An 18,267-nucleotide genomic window follows, 5' to 3' on the forward strand; every position below is an offset into this window, starting at 1 on the left:
ATTTGGTTATTGTAATGTGGTTATTATTGTGTAGCTCTTTTAGATCCATTATTTCTTTATGCGGGATATTATTTTTGGGAGGCTTAGAATGGATTAGGATATTGGCCACGTCTAACCTAATATTATTGGCTATTGCTGGAGGCAGGTCATATATCCCACGTTCAATGGAAGCCATTATTTTGGTTTTTGGAACTTCTTTAGGAGTAACAGCAAAATTGTGTCCATGACTTAATGCACTAGTGGCTTCTTTGGTTAAGGTTACCAATGATAAGTTCACACGACGCCATCGTGATGTAATTGGGGCTGCTATGTACATTTTGTATACAATACATTTTGTATAAATTAGATAAGGATAATTTACTGACAGTTACTGATGTGTGGAAGAAATTTTCTATTTTGGATTGCTTCAAACTTGCTAAGTTGGCATTATCAGAATTGAAACCATCAACTTTAAATACATGCTGGATAGCTACTTGGCCAGAATTTGTGAAAAACCCTGTACCTTTGCATACAACTGAATATCCCAATATCATCAGATTAGCACATGCAGCTGGCAGAGAAGGATTTGATGATTTTTCATCTGCAGATATTGAAGAATTGATGGTTGACAAGGCTGTCAGTGATAACGAAATAATAGAAGCTGTCCTTGAGAATCTCTATGAAAAAGAAAAGAGTGATGATGAAGAAGAGATAATTTTCTTACACATGATCCAAATATTGAACAAGTTGAACAGTTTAAACGTGAACTGAAGTCATGTATGGTGCGATATGAAGAATTATACAAAGATCTAGTCAAAACAGGATCTCAACGATTAATTACAGAGTTCATGCTAAAAAAAAAAAGAAAAAACCTTCAGAATTATTGGAAATTGGTGCTAATTTAGTTCTTTTTACTGAAGAAAATTTTTTGCCATTGCAGTACGAACAAGAAGGCCAAAGTGTTTCAAGTGATGAAAGTGATTTAATTTCAGTCTCACACAAAAGAATGCGGCTACTGTCAGAAAGTGACAGAGAATAAAATTTAATAACCATATGTGCAGTTATTATTGCTATTGCTGCTATTTGAGCCTTTTCGAATTTCTGTTTCATTAGTGACACACTGTTTTCTTTAAGAAAGATACATATGTATATACTTTAAATAAGTATTTAAAATAAAAAATAAATAAAAAAAACATTCCATTACAATTAAATAGTTTTATTCAATGATTTTCATATATTTTGTTTGAAAATAACTTATTGTTCATATTGAGTTTTCACATCTGGAACCATTCTTCTATTTTTTCATATGCACTGTATTCTTCTTTACATGGTTTTCATTTACACGGTTTTTTCTAGAATCAATCTACCCTGTAAATGGAGAATTGGGTGGATGGAAAGTAAGTTTTTATTCCCTACACCAAAACTCCCACCCATCAATGAACCTCTGTTTTCCAAAAAGTGTACCACAACATTTGAGAAAGCATTCGACATAACATAAGAGGCTTCAGACAATAACTCCAACTTCATTCTCAGCCTAATGAAGCATGCAACCATTACAAAACAATCATCAAAAAAATTCAAATCAGATTTTGAAAGAGCAAAATGCAGAGAATTTGCCTCTTATCCCTGTCAAGGCAGCTAGTGCAATTTCTGCTTATGTGGACTTGCATCCTCTCTCTCTCTCATTCTCATTCAGAAGCTTCTATACTTCCACAGTAAGGCCTACAAAAACAGTCCTCCTGCTATTGTTCTTATCCATTTCTAACTCCAGAAGAAATGTTAAGAAAAGTAATCTTCTATAATAGTAGAAATAGTGGTCTTTCAAAGAAAGATGTTACAAGAATTTTTCATAAATCTACATCATGTGAAGGTGGCACCTCCAAATGTACTTAACTATTCTTCAAAACCAACACCCATCCCAAGATCACTACTATACATTTTTATACTCATACTTTTATATTGGTATATTCATCAACAATTCTATATTCAGCTCATTCAAAAAAAAAAAGATAAATGTCTGAAATTAAGCTTTTGGTCTGCTGTCCACATCTCATTCCACACCAAAATAATGAAGAAAATTGTTAATTGTGAATTTCTTTACCACTTTGGAAAAATACTAGTTAATCAATGACCACTAATATAGATTCCGCCACTATTTCCACAGTAAATCTAGCTCACATCACTCTCTTTTGAATATGCTACAGGAAGGACTGGAGAAACATATCCTGTTGCTCTTGGCATTTCCAGGGTAAAGATTAAGTCTGGTATGGAGTCCTGCTTAGAACTGCCATATGATAGTCTCTCTCTCTCTCTCTCTCTCTCACACACACACACACACACAAAAACTAGATAGCCAATTTTCTTTCTGGTCACAATGCATGGTAGATCATTCAGATATATCCACCAATGCAGGAATATCCAAAGACTCTCTTATATATATCAAATCTACAAGTGAAAAGTTGCAAAATCTATAGCACATCCACTATATGTAGGCAAGAGGTTAAAAGAAAAGAAGGAATCTAGTTTAAGGTTGTTTTTCGAACAACCTTAAACTCAGACTGTTTGCGAAATGCTCATTCTCTCTCTCTCTCTCTCTCTCTCTCTCTCTCTCTCTCTTTCTCCAGCAAAGACAGAGCAAGGAAGCTGTTCCAAATGAAAGTGAATCTGTGAGGAGGATTATTAATTAATAAATTAATTAAAGCCTCTTCTGGATAGCATTAAGCATTCTTAAGGTGGTTTGGGACACACTATGGGCAGTATTCTATGTGTGTGTGTGTGTGTGTGTGTGTGTGTACATTTGGTATCTATACAGTGTCAGAAGTTGCAGAGGTGACGTGTAACTTGAAGGTGGGGAGGGGATTTTTTTTTTTTTTTGAGACTGAGGATGTTGACTGAGATATGTTTGCACAAGGAAAGGCTAGAGGTGTAAGTCAGAAGAGAAGTGTGATCATTTCTGGAAAATGGGTATTAAGTAAGAGGAAGTGAAATGAGAGAATGTTCTTGTGAAAAATAAGACAGGGCTACATTTTGGTGTCAACAAAATTCACAAAGTAATCCTCAACTTGCCAAAAAATAGCAAGGAAATCAGAGGTTAAGGTGATTATAAAAAATCTTGAAGCTTCAAATGATTATGCACTACAAGGTTAGTAATATAATGAAAAGGAATGGGTCATTGGAAAAGCTATGGTTAGACTGAGATCAGTGAGAAAAGGTCTTTATGTACGTAGGAGCAGACATTCCCCACCAATGTCAAGAATATTCCGGGCCTCTGTAATATTCTCACATTGGTGTGGAAATTGCACGTCTGCTACTCCCAAACTCTATTCAATGGCTTGACCTTGAAGTCCCACATAGTTTTCTGATAATCCACTGCTATTTGACTGTCCAATAGGAAGAGGACAATATCATCATCTTTAATGCTAACAAAAATTTTTTTGTCCTTTTGCACTCAAAACATCACTATTTTCCTGTCCAGTGCAAATCATTTCAAATCTACCAATCTTAGAATATTATTCATGTCTTAAGAATGGTGCACCAAAATTTTCCCTAAAAGCTCTTCATAATGTGCAGGAGAGTTTAGACAACTCATATATGGAAGTGCAAAGCATTATGGATCTGGCTGCCACTGGCGAGACCTCAATAAAGGTCGAAACCAGTCTGAGTAGTAACCTTTCCCTTAATGCATAGCATTATATATATCCGTAAGGATATGTGCTTTACATTATGGGATACTAAGGCAAGTGATGTGAAGTCATCAACTTCTATATACAAGTTGCCCCAGTCCTGAAAATACTTCAGGTGAAAACTTTGTTTGCTTAGACTTGGATAAAGGATTAAACCAAGTATATAATTTCTTGGTATCTTTAATTTATAGTACATTAGTCTGGTTGGCCAAGTGGCCAATGATAGATAATATTATTCTCCAACCTTCAGGCCATGAGCCCAAATTCTAATTGTCCCATGGATGTTTATAAATAATGTAAAGTGGTAGCTGAATTTTATTACCCAGTGTGAGATCGTGACACTGTTTACAGGCCTGAAATAGTTTAAAAAAAGTATGGTCTCTAGAAGAACATTACTCATGAATCATCATCACCACCCAAATTCAATTGCAATCTTTAAAATTTATTGTGACATGCATTTTTTTTTTTTTTTAATTCACAGAATTGCAGTCCTGTGAATTAAAAACACATTTCACTGTCAAGTATTAACTGCTAATGTGAGGGATGGCCAAATTCTTCCACTGATCTGAAATCTATTAATGCAAAACTAATTTAAATTTCAATTTTAATATATACAGTGCAACCTCGGTTGTTGAGCGTAATTCATTCCTAAAGGAACGAATTAGGTTTGGAAACTGAAACCATTTTCCCATAAGAATTAATGGAAAATGGATTAATCCATTCCCGAACCCCAGATGATTGTTTATTTAAGCCTTTATATAACAGTACTTCATGAATAAAATCTTACACAAAATGAATAAACACAATAAATAGATACAATATAGATGAAAATTTAACTTCACTTTATCTGTACAGGGGAGAGTTGATGGCATAAATGAAAGGTGGTGAGGAAGGGGGAGAGTCCCCTTCCATAAAAACATCAGGTAACTGTACTTCTAGAGGGTTTTCTCTTTCTTTTCTGTCTCTTGGCACCACTCAACTCTGCTTGAGACAGACTGGGCCTCTGTCTCACTAAAAACCTATCCATTGAGATTTGTTTTTACCTGAGTTTTAAAATGTTTCTGAAGTGAGACGTGGCATTGTCATTGAAAAGGTTTATGATGCAGTTTGCTACAGCTTTGTCAGGGTGATATCGTTTCACAAAACTTTGCACCTCACCCAATTTTGCACACATTTTGTTGATCACAAAACTAGGAACATCCTCCCTTCCATCCTCTGTCTCTGAAGACATTTCCTCCACCACCATCTTTTGCTGCTCCTTCTGAAGGTGTTCCAATTCTTCCATGAAGCGCTCATTCCTGTAATCCTCCACATCAGCATTGTCAACTTCTAAGCCCATGCTTTTACCCAGAGACACCATATCATCGACAATAGCAACATACTCAGTGTCAAAGCCCTCAATGTCTCTGTCTGCTACACAGTCTGGCCACAATTTCCTCCAGGCCAAGTTCATCATCCTGTAAGTCACTTGCACCCAGGCTTTGTCAAGGATACTTAAGCAATGAAAGATGTTGAAGTAATTTTTCCAGAATTCTCTGAGTGTTAATTCTGTGTCACAGGTCACTTCAAAAACACCTTTGAAACAGTGCTTTGGTGTAGAGTTTCTTAAAGTTTGAAATTACCTGCTGGTCCATGGGCTGGATTAGAGGAGACGTGTTAGGGGGCAGGAACTTCACTGTGATAAAATCAAACTCCTCCACCAACTTGTCCTCCAAGCCTGGAAGGCTTGGAAGATGAGTTGGTGGAAGAGTTTGATTTCATTAGAAGGCATTTTATAGGCAAATTTTTTTCTTGAAGGTATTTTCTCACAGTTGGGGCAAAGACTTCACGGATCCACTCAATAAAAAATTGCCTAGTTACCCTATTAGTCCTCCACATAACAGACAATTTACTTTTCATCACGTTATTTTTCTTAAACACCCTTGGATTCTCTGAGTGGTATACAAGCAATGGCTTGACCTTGAAGTCCCCACTTGCGTTTCCACACAGCAAAAGAGTCAGCCTGTCCTTCATTGGCTTGTGCCTTGGCAATGCTTTTTCCTCCTGAGTGATGTAGGTCCTCCTTGGCAAGTTTTTCCAAAATAGGCCAGTTTCATCACAGTTGAACACTTGTTGAGGAAGAAAACCATCAGCCTTTACATAGTCACTAAATTCTTGCACATATTTCTCAGCAGCTTCTTGGTTCGAACTCGCAGCCTCCCCATGCCTAATCACGCTATGTATGCCACTTCTCCTCTTAAATTTCTCAAACCACTCTCTACTAGCTTTGAACACATCAATATCACCGCTCGTATCAGGGTTTTTCTTTAACAGGTCATCATGTAATCACCTTGCTTTTTCACATATTACAGCCTCAGAAACACTACCACCAGCTAACTGTTTCTCGTTTATCCAAATCAGCAACAATTTTTCCACTTCTTCAATCGTCTGTGATCTTTGTTTAGTAAGAATTTTCACTACTTTTGCAACATCAGCTCCCTTGGTTGCCTCTTTATTTTTGAGTATTGTAAAGATTATTAATTTTTCCATACCGAACTGCATAGCAAGATCCGAGACACGAACACCATTTTCATATTTGGATATGATTTATTTTTTCACCTATATCGTGGTTCTAACAACTTTTCTTTTCACTTTGCTGCTATCACTATCCTTCTTCAGCCCCATGGTGGCTTATTTAAAAATAATTTATAAAAAAACAACAAAACACAAAGAAATCAAGAAAAGGCACTGCAAATTTGAGGCAGGTGTCTGCACTGAGCGGAGGCTGTGGCGTAACTGATGCTCTCCTGCTGTACATCTCGCTCGAGGAACACGTGGTTGCTGATTTACCTGTTCGGGAACCAAGATTCTGTTCGGAAACCAGTGTGTTTTTTGTTTGGAAAATATGTTCGGGAACTGATTTGTTCGAGATGAGAGTCATTTGATAACCGAGGTTCCACTGTATAGATTTTATTAATAATTAACATCGGCAATAATGTTATTCTCAACTGAAGTATCTGGTGTTACCTTTATCTTTTTCTTATACAACAGTTCACTTCCTTGCTGAAGTACCTATTTTTCTTTATTTGTAAACACTATAAACATCATATATCTGATCTGAAATTGGGGTCCAATCTGCAAGTCATCTAGAATCTCAGAAGTCCTAATTTTTTATTTTTCTTTCTTTATGTCATTCCCATTACAAAAGTTTGTAAAACTATAGTACATTAGTACTGGGTGACCCGGGAAATTATTTTTATTTTAAATGAATTTTATATATTTTTTACATAACAGAAATCCTGCACTAGAGTGCAGTTCTGGTCTTGCACTGGGTGATGAAATTCATCTCCCACCCAAAGACAATCACAAACATCCAAGCCATGACAGAATCTGAACCTACAGCCTGTTGACTAGAAAGAAAATAGGCTAACCCATTCTGTCAACAAGGCTAGCAATTAGATGCAGATATAGTAGTAACTGAAAATATTTGTGGAAACACTATTTACAAACAATATAAAGAATCTTGGTCTCTAGATCAAACAGCAATTGATTTGTATAAAATGCCATATAATTATGCCACAAAATTTACAAGCTAAGAACTCAAAAAGGAGTAACAAAAACTATTTCCATACAACAATTAATTTCTGCAAGTCATTCACAAATGTGGCAAGCTGTAAATCATAACATAGGTTATTCATGATCATTTTGGACATCTCCATCATAGTCCTTTGTTTACTTCATTCAAAAATTAATGCCACCTGTGAACTTTAATTTTTATATGAAGAACACAAGTGACTCTACAAAATGTTCTATGCGGACTTTCTACCTTGACAAGCTTGAATGTTGTGATGCCCAATCAAATTTTTTTCATGGTGGAATGAACATATTATAAATAAAAACTCACAATTACAATGGTCCAATGGCACACAGCCATATCAAGGTAAAAATGTTATCTTTCATGTAGTGCCTAGAAAGAGATTTTTTTTTGGAATGCAATAGTTACCTTTTTATCATCACTAATCAAAATGATAGGCACTTGTCTACTGAGATGTTCAGCATACCAAACAGCAGACCTGTATGTAATCCTAAAAAGAAACCAAAAATAAATCGATGTCAATCACATATGAACACTTCACATGCAAAGAATGTGATACCATTTCAAAGTAATTTCACACTACCAATTTTTTTTTTTTTTAATTTTCACAACATAGCATCTCATTTTCCATTAGCATACCAAGCCCAATGACTTGGTATGACTTGTTATGACTAGGTATAGTCAACTGCACAATACTAAAGTGATACTCAACTGTATCACTTTAGCAAATATAGTCATAATAAACTAACCTCACTCACTATAACAAATTATCTAAAAAGCACCATTAATGGAATGTATTGTGCAATAGTATCATGAATTTATTATGGAATAGTACTGCGCTTATGGGGCACCACAGGTGCCCTACAAGCGCAATTCACATTAGAAGCACAGGTCTAATGGATATTTACAGCAAACCATTCACTATAATAAACTATTCCTGTGATCTCTAAATCTTTGATATGGTGTAAGCAAATTATAACTTGGTTTTCATAAACATAATTATTGTTAAGAAAGGATTATTATTATTATTATTATTGTTCTGGGCAACTCCAAGGAGTCGACAGACTCATCGAGGGAGGCCCTAACATCGTGTCAAGAACAACTATTCGACATTGACACAGTATCTATCATACCTTGCCTTGAACTCATTCACGGTCGTAGCACCCACAACAGACTCTGGCAGCTTATTCCACTCATTCACCACTCTCCAAGTAAAAAACCTAGCTCTAACTCCCTTGTCAACCATGCTCTTGCCCAGCTTCCATGCATGGCCCCTAGTCCTCCCACCACCAGTCATATTTTCAAAAATATCTTCTGGATCAATCTTATAGAAACCCTTCAGTAATTTGAATGTCTCAATCATATCACCCCTCCTTCGCCTATCGTCCAATCTCTGCAACCCACAAATCTTCAACCTATTCTCATAAGGTTCATTCCACAGACCTTCTATCATCTTGGTCACTCGTCTCTGGATCCTCTCCACTTCCTCCCCATCATGAAGAAACCCTGGTGCCCATACCTGGGTACAGTAGTCCAGATGGGTTCTTATCAAGGCTCAATACAGAGGAACAACAACTTGTTTGTCTCTGCATGTTAAAGTATTTTTTAGAAGCCAAGTGATTTGATGAGCTGATTTAGTCACTTTTGCAATGTGCCCCCTAAACTTCAATTCCCTATCCACCAACACTCCCAAATCCCTGGCCTCATCAATCTCCTGGAGTACGGTTCCACCAATGCGATATACTGCTGCTATTCTTTTCACCCCAAAGTGCATAACCTTACACTTTGCCACATTAAATTGACATCCATTTTTTCTAGCCCGGTCCTCCAAACTATCCAAATCATCCTGTAAAATTTTGACATCCTGTGCACTCACAATTGCTCTACCCAACTTTGCATCATCAGCAAACAAGTGAACACTTCCTCTCAAATCCTTTCCTATATCATTGATGAACAAACTGAAAAGCAGTGATCCAAGAACAGAGCCCTGCAGCACACCACTAGTCACAAGCCGTCTTTTAGACTCCACTCCTGCATAAACCACTCTCTGGTATCTCTCCTTCAACCACCCTCCTATCCATCTCACCAACCCTATATCTATCTCCATCTGCTCCAGTTTACTGATTAGGGTTCCATGTGGTATCCTGTCAAAGGCATTGGTAAGGTCCAGTAGTATCACTGTAAACCTATTACTCCTATCCAGTTCAGCCGTCACTGTGTTATAGAACGTGAGCAAGTTACTGAGGCATGATCTACCCTTCACAAAACCATGTTGTCCCCCATACAATATCCCATTTTCATCTATCCAATCCTGTATTCTTTTCTTGACTAATTTCTCTAAGACCTTGAATGATTCCTGATATGCTAATCAGTCGGTAATTTACAACAGCAGTCTTGGAACCACCTTTATGCAGTGGAACTATTTTCCCCTCTTTCCACCCCCTCGGGACTAACCCAGACCCGAGACTCAAATTAAACAAAATGGTCAAGGGTACTGACAATTCTTTAGCTGCTTCTCGTACAACACGAGCTGGTATACCATCCAATCCCACAGATGTATTGACATTGAGGTTATGCAATAGACTACTCACCTCCACTTCATTCACCACAATTCTCGTATTATTATTATTATTATTATTGTTCCGGGCAACTCCAAGGAGTCGACAGACTCATCGAGGGAGGCCCTAACATCATGTCAAGAACAACTATTCGTTAATTCTGGGGATCTTTGCCAGTTATATATATGTTTTTGCCAGTTATATATATGTTCAATAGTTAGCTCTTCAGGAGAAAAACCAGACTTTTCAGAATTAAAAACCTTTTCCATTTATATCTGAGACCATACAACCCATTTGAGTTACATTGTCTCAGATCTTACTAACTTAAAGATGAGTTGTACTTCAACAATATCACACAAGTACCATCAAGTCAGGGCAGTGTAGTGAAATTGTGAAGGGTGGTGCAGCATGGTGCTTTCTGCCAATAAGTGTCTAACCATTCATCTTCAAATTTCAGCTAATGTAGTATTAAATCCAGATGGAAATGGATTAACCTAACCTAACCTTACACATGATGTCCACAGAATATGAATTCATGTTAATTTTTGTGAAATAATTCAGGCATTTTGGCACTGGTTAATTCAACTTGGCCAAATATTATAGTTGACAATGGATGATATATGGTTTCAAGAATACAATATAAGTGGATATTGTATTTTCAGGAAGGACAGAGAGAACATGATGTGGGAGGGGGGTGTTTTTGATAATGGCCAAATTACAACCAATAAGAGTAGAAGTTCTGCAGAAAAACAACGGCAGAGTTGTGGGAAGAAGTGCATTTAAAGTTATCTAATATGAGATAAAGATAAACAGCACCAAATATAGTCTACTACTGCTATAGGGTTCATGGTTGCAAAGGCCTTTTTCCACCTTTGTTGACCAAGGGATTAGTATATCCACTCTCCAACCAATAGGTTGTGGGTTCAAATCATGACATGGGCATGGATATTTGTGATCTTCTCTAGAGCAGAGTTTCCAGACTATATTAAATTTTTTTGCATTATAATAATGCAAAAAAATTATGAAATTAATAAAAATAGAAAAAAAAATCCTTAACTCACTCAGGGTACTACTAAATGTACTATAGTTAACAAACTTTCACATAAAAAAAAAAAAAAAGGAAGATGTGATAGCAATGGAAAATTAGCTCAATGAGCATAAGGCAAGTATGCTTATTACAGGAGACTTCAGAAATTAGGGCAAATTGAAAAAAGGAAAAGACAGAAGGAGGAAGAAAACTGAATTTATGTAGCTAATAAGATATAATTTTCTTCCTCCTTAAAAGCGTATGATGAAGGAGATTTGTGTGTTAAAGGTTAAGTGCTAGGAGGAACTCCTGTTGGAAGCTTAATGGAGGAAATAGCACTGGGAAAAGATGAAAAACACTAATTCTTCCAATATTTAATCTCCGTCACAGAAACATCTTCAGGAAATACAATATAAAACTTATAATATGCACACATAAAGGCAATACAAAACTGAGTGAAACGTGGACAAAAGACTAGAGTCCAAACTAGCTGAGTCACTCTCTGTATGCACCTGTTGGAGGCATCGGTTGTAAATTAGGATCTCAAAGGATTAGTGTTTCCCATATTTTGTAAAGTTTTATGCATATTTAATTCGATTAGGCTGATTTCTGAGGGCAGCTGCAGATTCTAAAAAAGCCTTTCTCTTCTAATCTTGCTGCAATGGAGCATAGTGGATTTTTTTTCCCCACAAATAATTCCATGAGTAGTATCTAAAGCATGGTCTGAAAGACCCAACTGATCATAGTCCAGATTACAGATGTATGTTCTTCTATGCAGAGGTGGCTAATCTTCCTGTTCATAGCAGGCCAACTTACAGGAACAGGAAACTATACACATCAGGAACTGAAGGCTGTGCTAAGGTTGTTCTTTGAAATTAGGTTGTATTTCTTTAGAAATCTGGCTATTTTTTTCTGATGTGTCTTGGATGTAAAGGATGGTGACTGCTAAATTCTGAAGAGAAGGTCATGGAGTGCGGGAAGGATTAAAAGTTTTAAGTTGTACTTTGTAAAGATGTCTCTGTGATTGAGATGAAATACTGAAAGAGTAAAATAATGTTTTTAATACTTTCCCAGTGCTGTTCTACTCCATTAAGTCCAACATGGAATGGAGGAGATTCAAAGTATAGCAGTACTGGAGCAGGTGAGTGCATCAGAGGATCTGTTCATAACCAAGACAGCTGTAGCCTTTAAACAGAAAAGATGATCACACAGTTTTTACTTAAGAGATAGCTAAGAATGTGGAATTTTCAGTTAACAAAAATGGAGAAGGTATATACAACAATACCAGATGATTATGATATGCTTAGAAACTGACCTAAGTAATGCTAAAAGAACTAAAGGGAAGGATGATGTAACAATATATGGAAAATAGTAACGTCAACCCACTCAACATGCAATGTGAAGAAAGAGGAGGAAAGCAGCATGCTTAACACACTGTTGAGGGAGCCAGCACCTCCTCCATTCAAGTATACAGTAGTAAAGCATTTTTATGCAGGCTACTGCTAGATAATACAAAAGACAGAACCTGTTGGTAACACATAACACCCCCAACTAGCTGGTGAATATTCTTCTACTTACCATATTCTTCTTATTGTGCTATCTTCTATCGAAGGTCAGCGACCATCTTGGCGAACAAACTGCGGTCTTGTGCTAATCTGAGCAGTTGTGCACTGCTCTTTCCTGTCCACGTCTTGATGTTGTCAAACCATGATATTCTTTTTCTTCCTCTAGTTCCTTTGCCATCAATTCTTCCTACCAAAATAGTTTCTAGAAGTTGGTATTTGCTGTTTCTCATGATGTGGCCAAGATATGATGTTTTTCGTTTCTTGATTATTTGTACAAGATGTTTAGCTTTGCCAATGGATTTTAAGACCTCTTCATTCTCAAAGGCTTTGATTTTCTTGATGGTTGTCTCCTTCAATGTCCATGTTTCAACTCCATAGAGCAGAATAGACCACACGTAACATTTCAGCATTCGGCATCTGACTTCCATGTTTAGGTCTTTATTGCAGAATAGTGTTCTCATTTTCATGAAGGACTGCCGTGCAACTTCAATCCTTGTCTTTATATCTATTTCTGGATCCCACCGTTCATTAAGCCAACAACCAAGATATTTATATCTTGACACTTGATCAATATTTTTCCCATTGAGTGTCAGTTTCATTGATGAGGCTGGATGTTTGCTGATGATCATGTATTTTGTCTTGTTGATGTTTATATTTATTCCCATTCTTTGGCTTTCTATGTATACTCTGTCAATGAGTTTTTGGAGATCCATAATGTTATCTGCAATTAGCAGGTGTCATCTGCATATCGTAGGTTGTTAACAATCTTTCCATTTATTGTGATTCCCTCTGGACATTCTTCCAATGCTTTTTTAAAGATTACCTCTGCGTATATGTTGAACAGGAGTGGTGAGAGCACACATCCTTGTCTCACTCCTCTTTTGATGTTAATATCACTGGTGGTAATGTTGTCTAATTGAACAGTAGCTGACTGATTCCAATACAGATTTGTTATTAGTCTTATGTCTTGTTCGTCTAGCCTTGTTTGTTGAAGGACTTCTATTAAGTTAGTGTGTCTGACTTTGTCGAATGCTTTTTCAAAATCTATGAAACACATAAAGACAGACTTCGGTTTTTCTATGCATTTTTGTATCAATATTTGGGTACAGAAAAGGGCCTCTCTAGTACCAAAACCATTCCGAAAGCCGAATTGTGTTTCACTTAGAGTTTCTTCACTTTTTCTATAAATGCGATTCTGAATTACTTTCAAAAATAATTTTAATGTTTGGCTCATTAGACTAATAAGTCGGAAGTCACCACAGGAATTAGCTTTGGGTTTCTTTGGGATAGTGATAAATGTAGATTTGAGCCAATGTGATGGAAATTCATCACTTTCATATATTTCATTAAATAGTTTTTCAAGAAGTTTGATGTTATCTGGTTCTATTAATTTTAAAAATTCTGTTTGCACACCATCTGGTCCACTGGCTTTTCCTGTTTTACTTGTTCGTATAGCATTCTCTATTTCACATTTCATGATTGCTGGTCCTTGAATGTTATCTTTTATATTTATAGGCTTCTGTCTAGTATCATTGAAAAGTTCTGTTACATATTTTATCCAAATCTGTGCTTTATTCTCTTCTTCTAGAACTATTTTTCCATTTTTGTCTCTTAGAGACACTATTTGCTTTTTCCTCAGTTTTCCAGAAATTTCGTTGATTTTCTTATACAGATTGAAATTATCATGTTTCTTCTGAAACAGTTCAATTTCAGTACATAAATTTTTCATCCAATTTTCCTTGGCTTCTTTTATTTTTTTCTTGATGATGTTATGTGTTTCTGTATACCTGGCTAGGTCTTTGTTTTTGTACATTCTTCTTTTATCAATAAGAGAAAGAATCTCATCTGTCATCCATTCCTGTTGTTTTATATTATTCACATAACCTACTTCTTCAATACTTGTTGTTACGATGGCATTCTTTAAGCTATTCCAAAGAGATTCCACACTTTTATTTTCTTCTATGTTAATCTGTTGTAATCGCAGGTTAAGCTGTGTCTTGGCACTTTTATTTATGTTCGGGTCTTTCAGTTTTTCTACATCAATTTTCTTTTTCTTGTTTTGTGATTTTTTAGCTGATTTTAATCTAAGACGTACTTCTGCAACTATGGGATTGTGGTCTGATGAGATATCTGCTCCAGGATAAGTCTTTGCACTCTTTATACTACTGTGGAATCTTTTATTTAGCAGTATATAATCAATTTGATTTCAGACAATGTTATGATGGTTATCTTGAGGCGATTTCCAAGTGTACAGTCTTCTGGGTGGAAGTTTAAACCAGGTATTTGCTATTGTTAGATCTTCTTCCTGACAGAACTGGACTAGGCGATCTCCTCTGTCATTTCTGGTGCCTAAGCCATGTTTGCCAACAATTTCTCCATCACCCCCTCTTCCTATTTTTGCATTGAAGTCACCCATCACTATGTTTATATCATCTTTGTTAGGTTTTTAATCTCTTTTAGGTGTTCATAAAAAACTTCAACATCTTCTTTACTTTTGTCAGCTGTGGGTGCATAAGCTTGGATGATATTTATGTTAACGGGGTTTCCCTTAAGTTGTAACAGCATTATCCTTTCAGAAAATGGAATCCAATTTAGTACTGATTTATTGATTTCTTCATCTACTATTACAGCTACACCATGTCGATGTTTGTTCTCATCATTCCCAGAGTAATACATTGTTGTATTATCTTGTTGACACTTTCCAGATCCTGGCCATCTTGTCTCGCAAATTCCCAAAATCCGGATGCCCAGCCTCTTCATTTCTCTTGTGGCACTTCTTAATTTGCCAGCTTCATACAGAGTTCTGACATTCCAAGTTGCAATTTTAAAAGTGGACACCATTTTGAGCCCGGAGATTCTTCGCACCCCTGTCCCATTTAAGGGACGCCGGGAACTTGGGGCCAATTGTAAGGGTTTGCTCGCCATGGTGGTTGTTCTGGAGATAAGCTAGAGCAGTAGTTTCTCCGTTTGCTTTCTGCTCTGCAGTATTACAGACATACACAATATAATCATATTGCCATCTGCAAATCTCTGATCACAAGCTTTTCCGTCATCATTTGGCTTCAACCTTGTGTCAGTACTGACAATGCTGCTTCCCAATGTCAGGGGCAGTGACCTCAGCAGGTACTTATTTAATGACAGCACTGCTCGCCATGTCACCGAGTTGTCATTGGGCTTTGTGAGGTTTTAAGTGAGACAGAGTTGCCACTTCTGCTCCCCCACGCCCTGATAGCTCAGTCGCTGTTGGTCCACGGCTGCTTATTCGCCAGATTGCTCTGCTTATATCGCAGCTAGCCTCCGTATCTGAAGGCTGTTCCCCGATCCGCCACCTGGGGACGCACTCGGTAGTAGTCAGCTCTGCCCCGGGACTTACCATATATGTCAGGGCATATGATGATATTTGAAGTTAAGAAAAAAAACTGCTGAAACATGGTGTCATCTTATACTCCAGATATAAAATCTGAACCTTGGAATTCAGCAATGGAAACATCATCAAGCCATCATTTAGCTACTACAGTAATGTACACTGTAATGGTGTTATGTTAGATGCATGTACTGTGTTGTAATAAGCTCTAGCATTTATACTAATTAGAATATTAATATATACTGATATAATATATTAATGTTTTACATATAAATATTTGAATTTAATAATTGTATTTATTAGGTTAAACATGTAGTGTGCTCATTTAAATCCTAATGAAACCTTACTTGAGTAATGAGCACATGAAATACAATATACAAAACTGAAGTATAAACTTAACACAATATTTTACCTATTGTCTTGTACTGGAAGACAGTGTTCATAAATTATAGTAAACAAAATGCCTGCTATGATTTCTATGCCTACATGCTGTCACAAAATAACCATTTTGAAAAGAAATTTTGGGGTTTGTCTTATACACTGAAATAACTTGTACACTAACATATACAGTAATTTGCCATGTGATTCCTGGAGGGAGTTCCAATTACAATTGGAACTCCCTGGAGGGAGTTCCAATTGTAATTGGAACTTGTAATTGGAAATTGTAATTGGAACTATTGAGAATGTCCCTTGCAGTGGCAAGGGACATTCTCAATAGTACACTTGATATTCAGGTACACTCTTAGTGTGGAAGTCCACAAGTCCTTCATACCCTGTTGCATGCACTTTTCCTTTAAGTTTACAATATTAGAAGACCATGAAAGACAGCATAATAAATAAGAGTGATGCTGTAGTTAAAAAAAAAAAAAAAAAAAAAAAAAAATCCATGAAAATCAACAGAAAACTTCAAAAAATTTTCAAAAATATAAAAATAACAAAAGAATTCCTAAAAATAAAATCTCATGTAAAAAAAACTTTCGCCTGGGGCCTTAATACAGACATTAAATTCATGTTCCACCACTTAAAGGTATCAAAACCTGATCAGTTGTTCCTTATTCAATTCTGACCTCAATTGCCATCCTCTATGATAATAGTCCATCTCAACTTTCCTACTTTCATCATGCACAATACTTTCCATAAGAGCAGAACATGCACTTGTGTCAGGTCTGACAATCCATGTTAAATAGAACCAAATCTTGAATTTCCTCTGAGTGATCTATGCTGGCTCAGAATTTCCTTGCCTCATTGTGTTGCCTTCACAGCACTAGGAAATATGTTGTGGAATGATAGTGGTAGAATATTCTTGATCCTTAATTAATTGGTCAGTCTTTAGGTAGTGAAGTTTGCCATTCATGATGATCGCTGTTGTTTTCAGTAGTATTGAAGAGAACAGTAGGATGATAGTTTGATTGTGAAAGTTGATCACATACAATTTAATTTCAAACAGTGAAAATCTTTCTTGAAGCTTTCATTCATAATTCAAACTGGCTCCCATTCTATAATAACAGACCAGGCTAGAAGGGAAGCCAAGGTAATTGCTCGGTAATGATCAAACATAAATTGTTCACCTACTCACAACACCAGATAATACTCATCATTCTCCTAAAACTCTAGACCTTTTCTTAACCAACTCTTCCTCGAAATACACTACAAATGTTAGTTTTCCTCTTTGCAATTCCAACCATAATTGTTTGTGTTTCTTTTTCTGAAAACCTATGGCACTACAGTGTCAGAAGATACAGTATCGACTGGGATCATCCAGTTGGTCATCCCAGTGGTCTAACTACTGTTTCTGCTTTCCTGATCCAAGTACCTGCTCCAACCAAACAAGTGAAAAAATTCGTGCTGGAATAAGAACTTTTATTCCCCACTTAAAACTGCAAATTCCTATCCACACCCTGATTCTCCAACAAATGTGCCAAAGCAGCCCAAAGCAAAAATTTGGTACATTTGATGGCTTAAGTCAGAACTTAGCTTTACACTCAGCAAAACCATACATACAACCAAAACAGCTATAAATCAACAACATATAAATAGCAGCCTTAGTAAAGGCCAAATGCAAAAAAGCCTGCTAAAATGGAAGTTGGGCTTTCCAATCCCTCAGAAAGCTGTTGGGTGCAACTTACACCTTTCCATATTTTCACCTTTCTCTCACCTAAAGATAAAATAGATTTTTTAGCATCAGTCTTTTCCTGCAATTTTGTACAGATGACTAGGGCAAAATTCCTCCCAGTATACTACAAACTATCCACAACATATCTCCTCTGATTTTTTTTCCAAAAAGGAAATCAGCAAAATACTCAACAGCCTTGATATCAATAAGTTCTCTCATGTAGACAGTATCCCTCGTATTGTTCCAAAAGCTTGTGCTCCAGAATTAACAGTTATCCTGTATTACCTTTATAATGCAAGTTTTTACACCTTTTTATAAGGGATGTGATAAGACTCCATCTTAACTACTGTTCACAGATCCGGTTACCTAGGTTTCTTGGAGATGAGGAGGAGAGGATTCAGAGG

At 36.5% G+C, this 18,267-nt stretch overlaps 1 protein-coding gene across 5 annotated transcripts in view; it reads right to left on the reverse strand.

Annotated features, from left to right (window-relative positions):
• LOC150098127 (DIS3-like exonuclease 1) overlaps positions 1 to 18,267 on the reverse strand; it is a 412,479-nt gene that overhangs the window by 339,398 nt on the left and 54,814 nt on the right. For all 5 annotated transcript variants that reach the window (XM_090406105.1, XM_090406104.1, XM_090406103.1 and 2 more), the window contains exon 4: positions 7,645 to 7,726. In XM_090406105.1, the coding sequence (XP_090262231.1) occupies positions 7,645 to 7,726 (82 nt within the window). The remainder of the gene's footprint in view (positions 1 to 7,644; positions 7,727 to 18,267) is intronic.

The sequence above is a fragment of the Typopeltis vanoorti genome, chromosome 16, assembly GCF_054136105.1.
Source record: "Typopeltis vanoorti isolate ZY-2024b chromosome 16, IOZ_Tvanoo_1.0, whole genome shotgun sequence".
Classification (NCBI taxonomy): domain Eukaryota; kingdom Metazoa; phylum Arthropoda; class Arachnida; order Uropygi; family Thelyphonidae; genus Typopeltis; species Typopeltis vanoorti.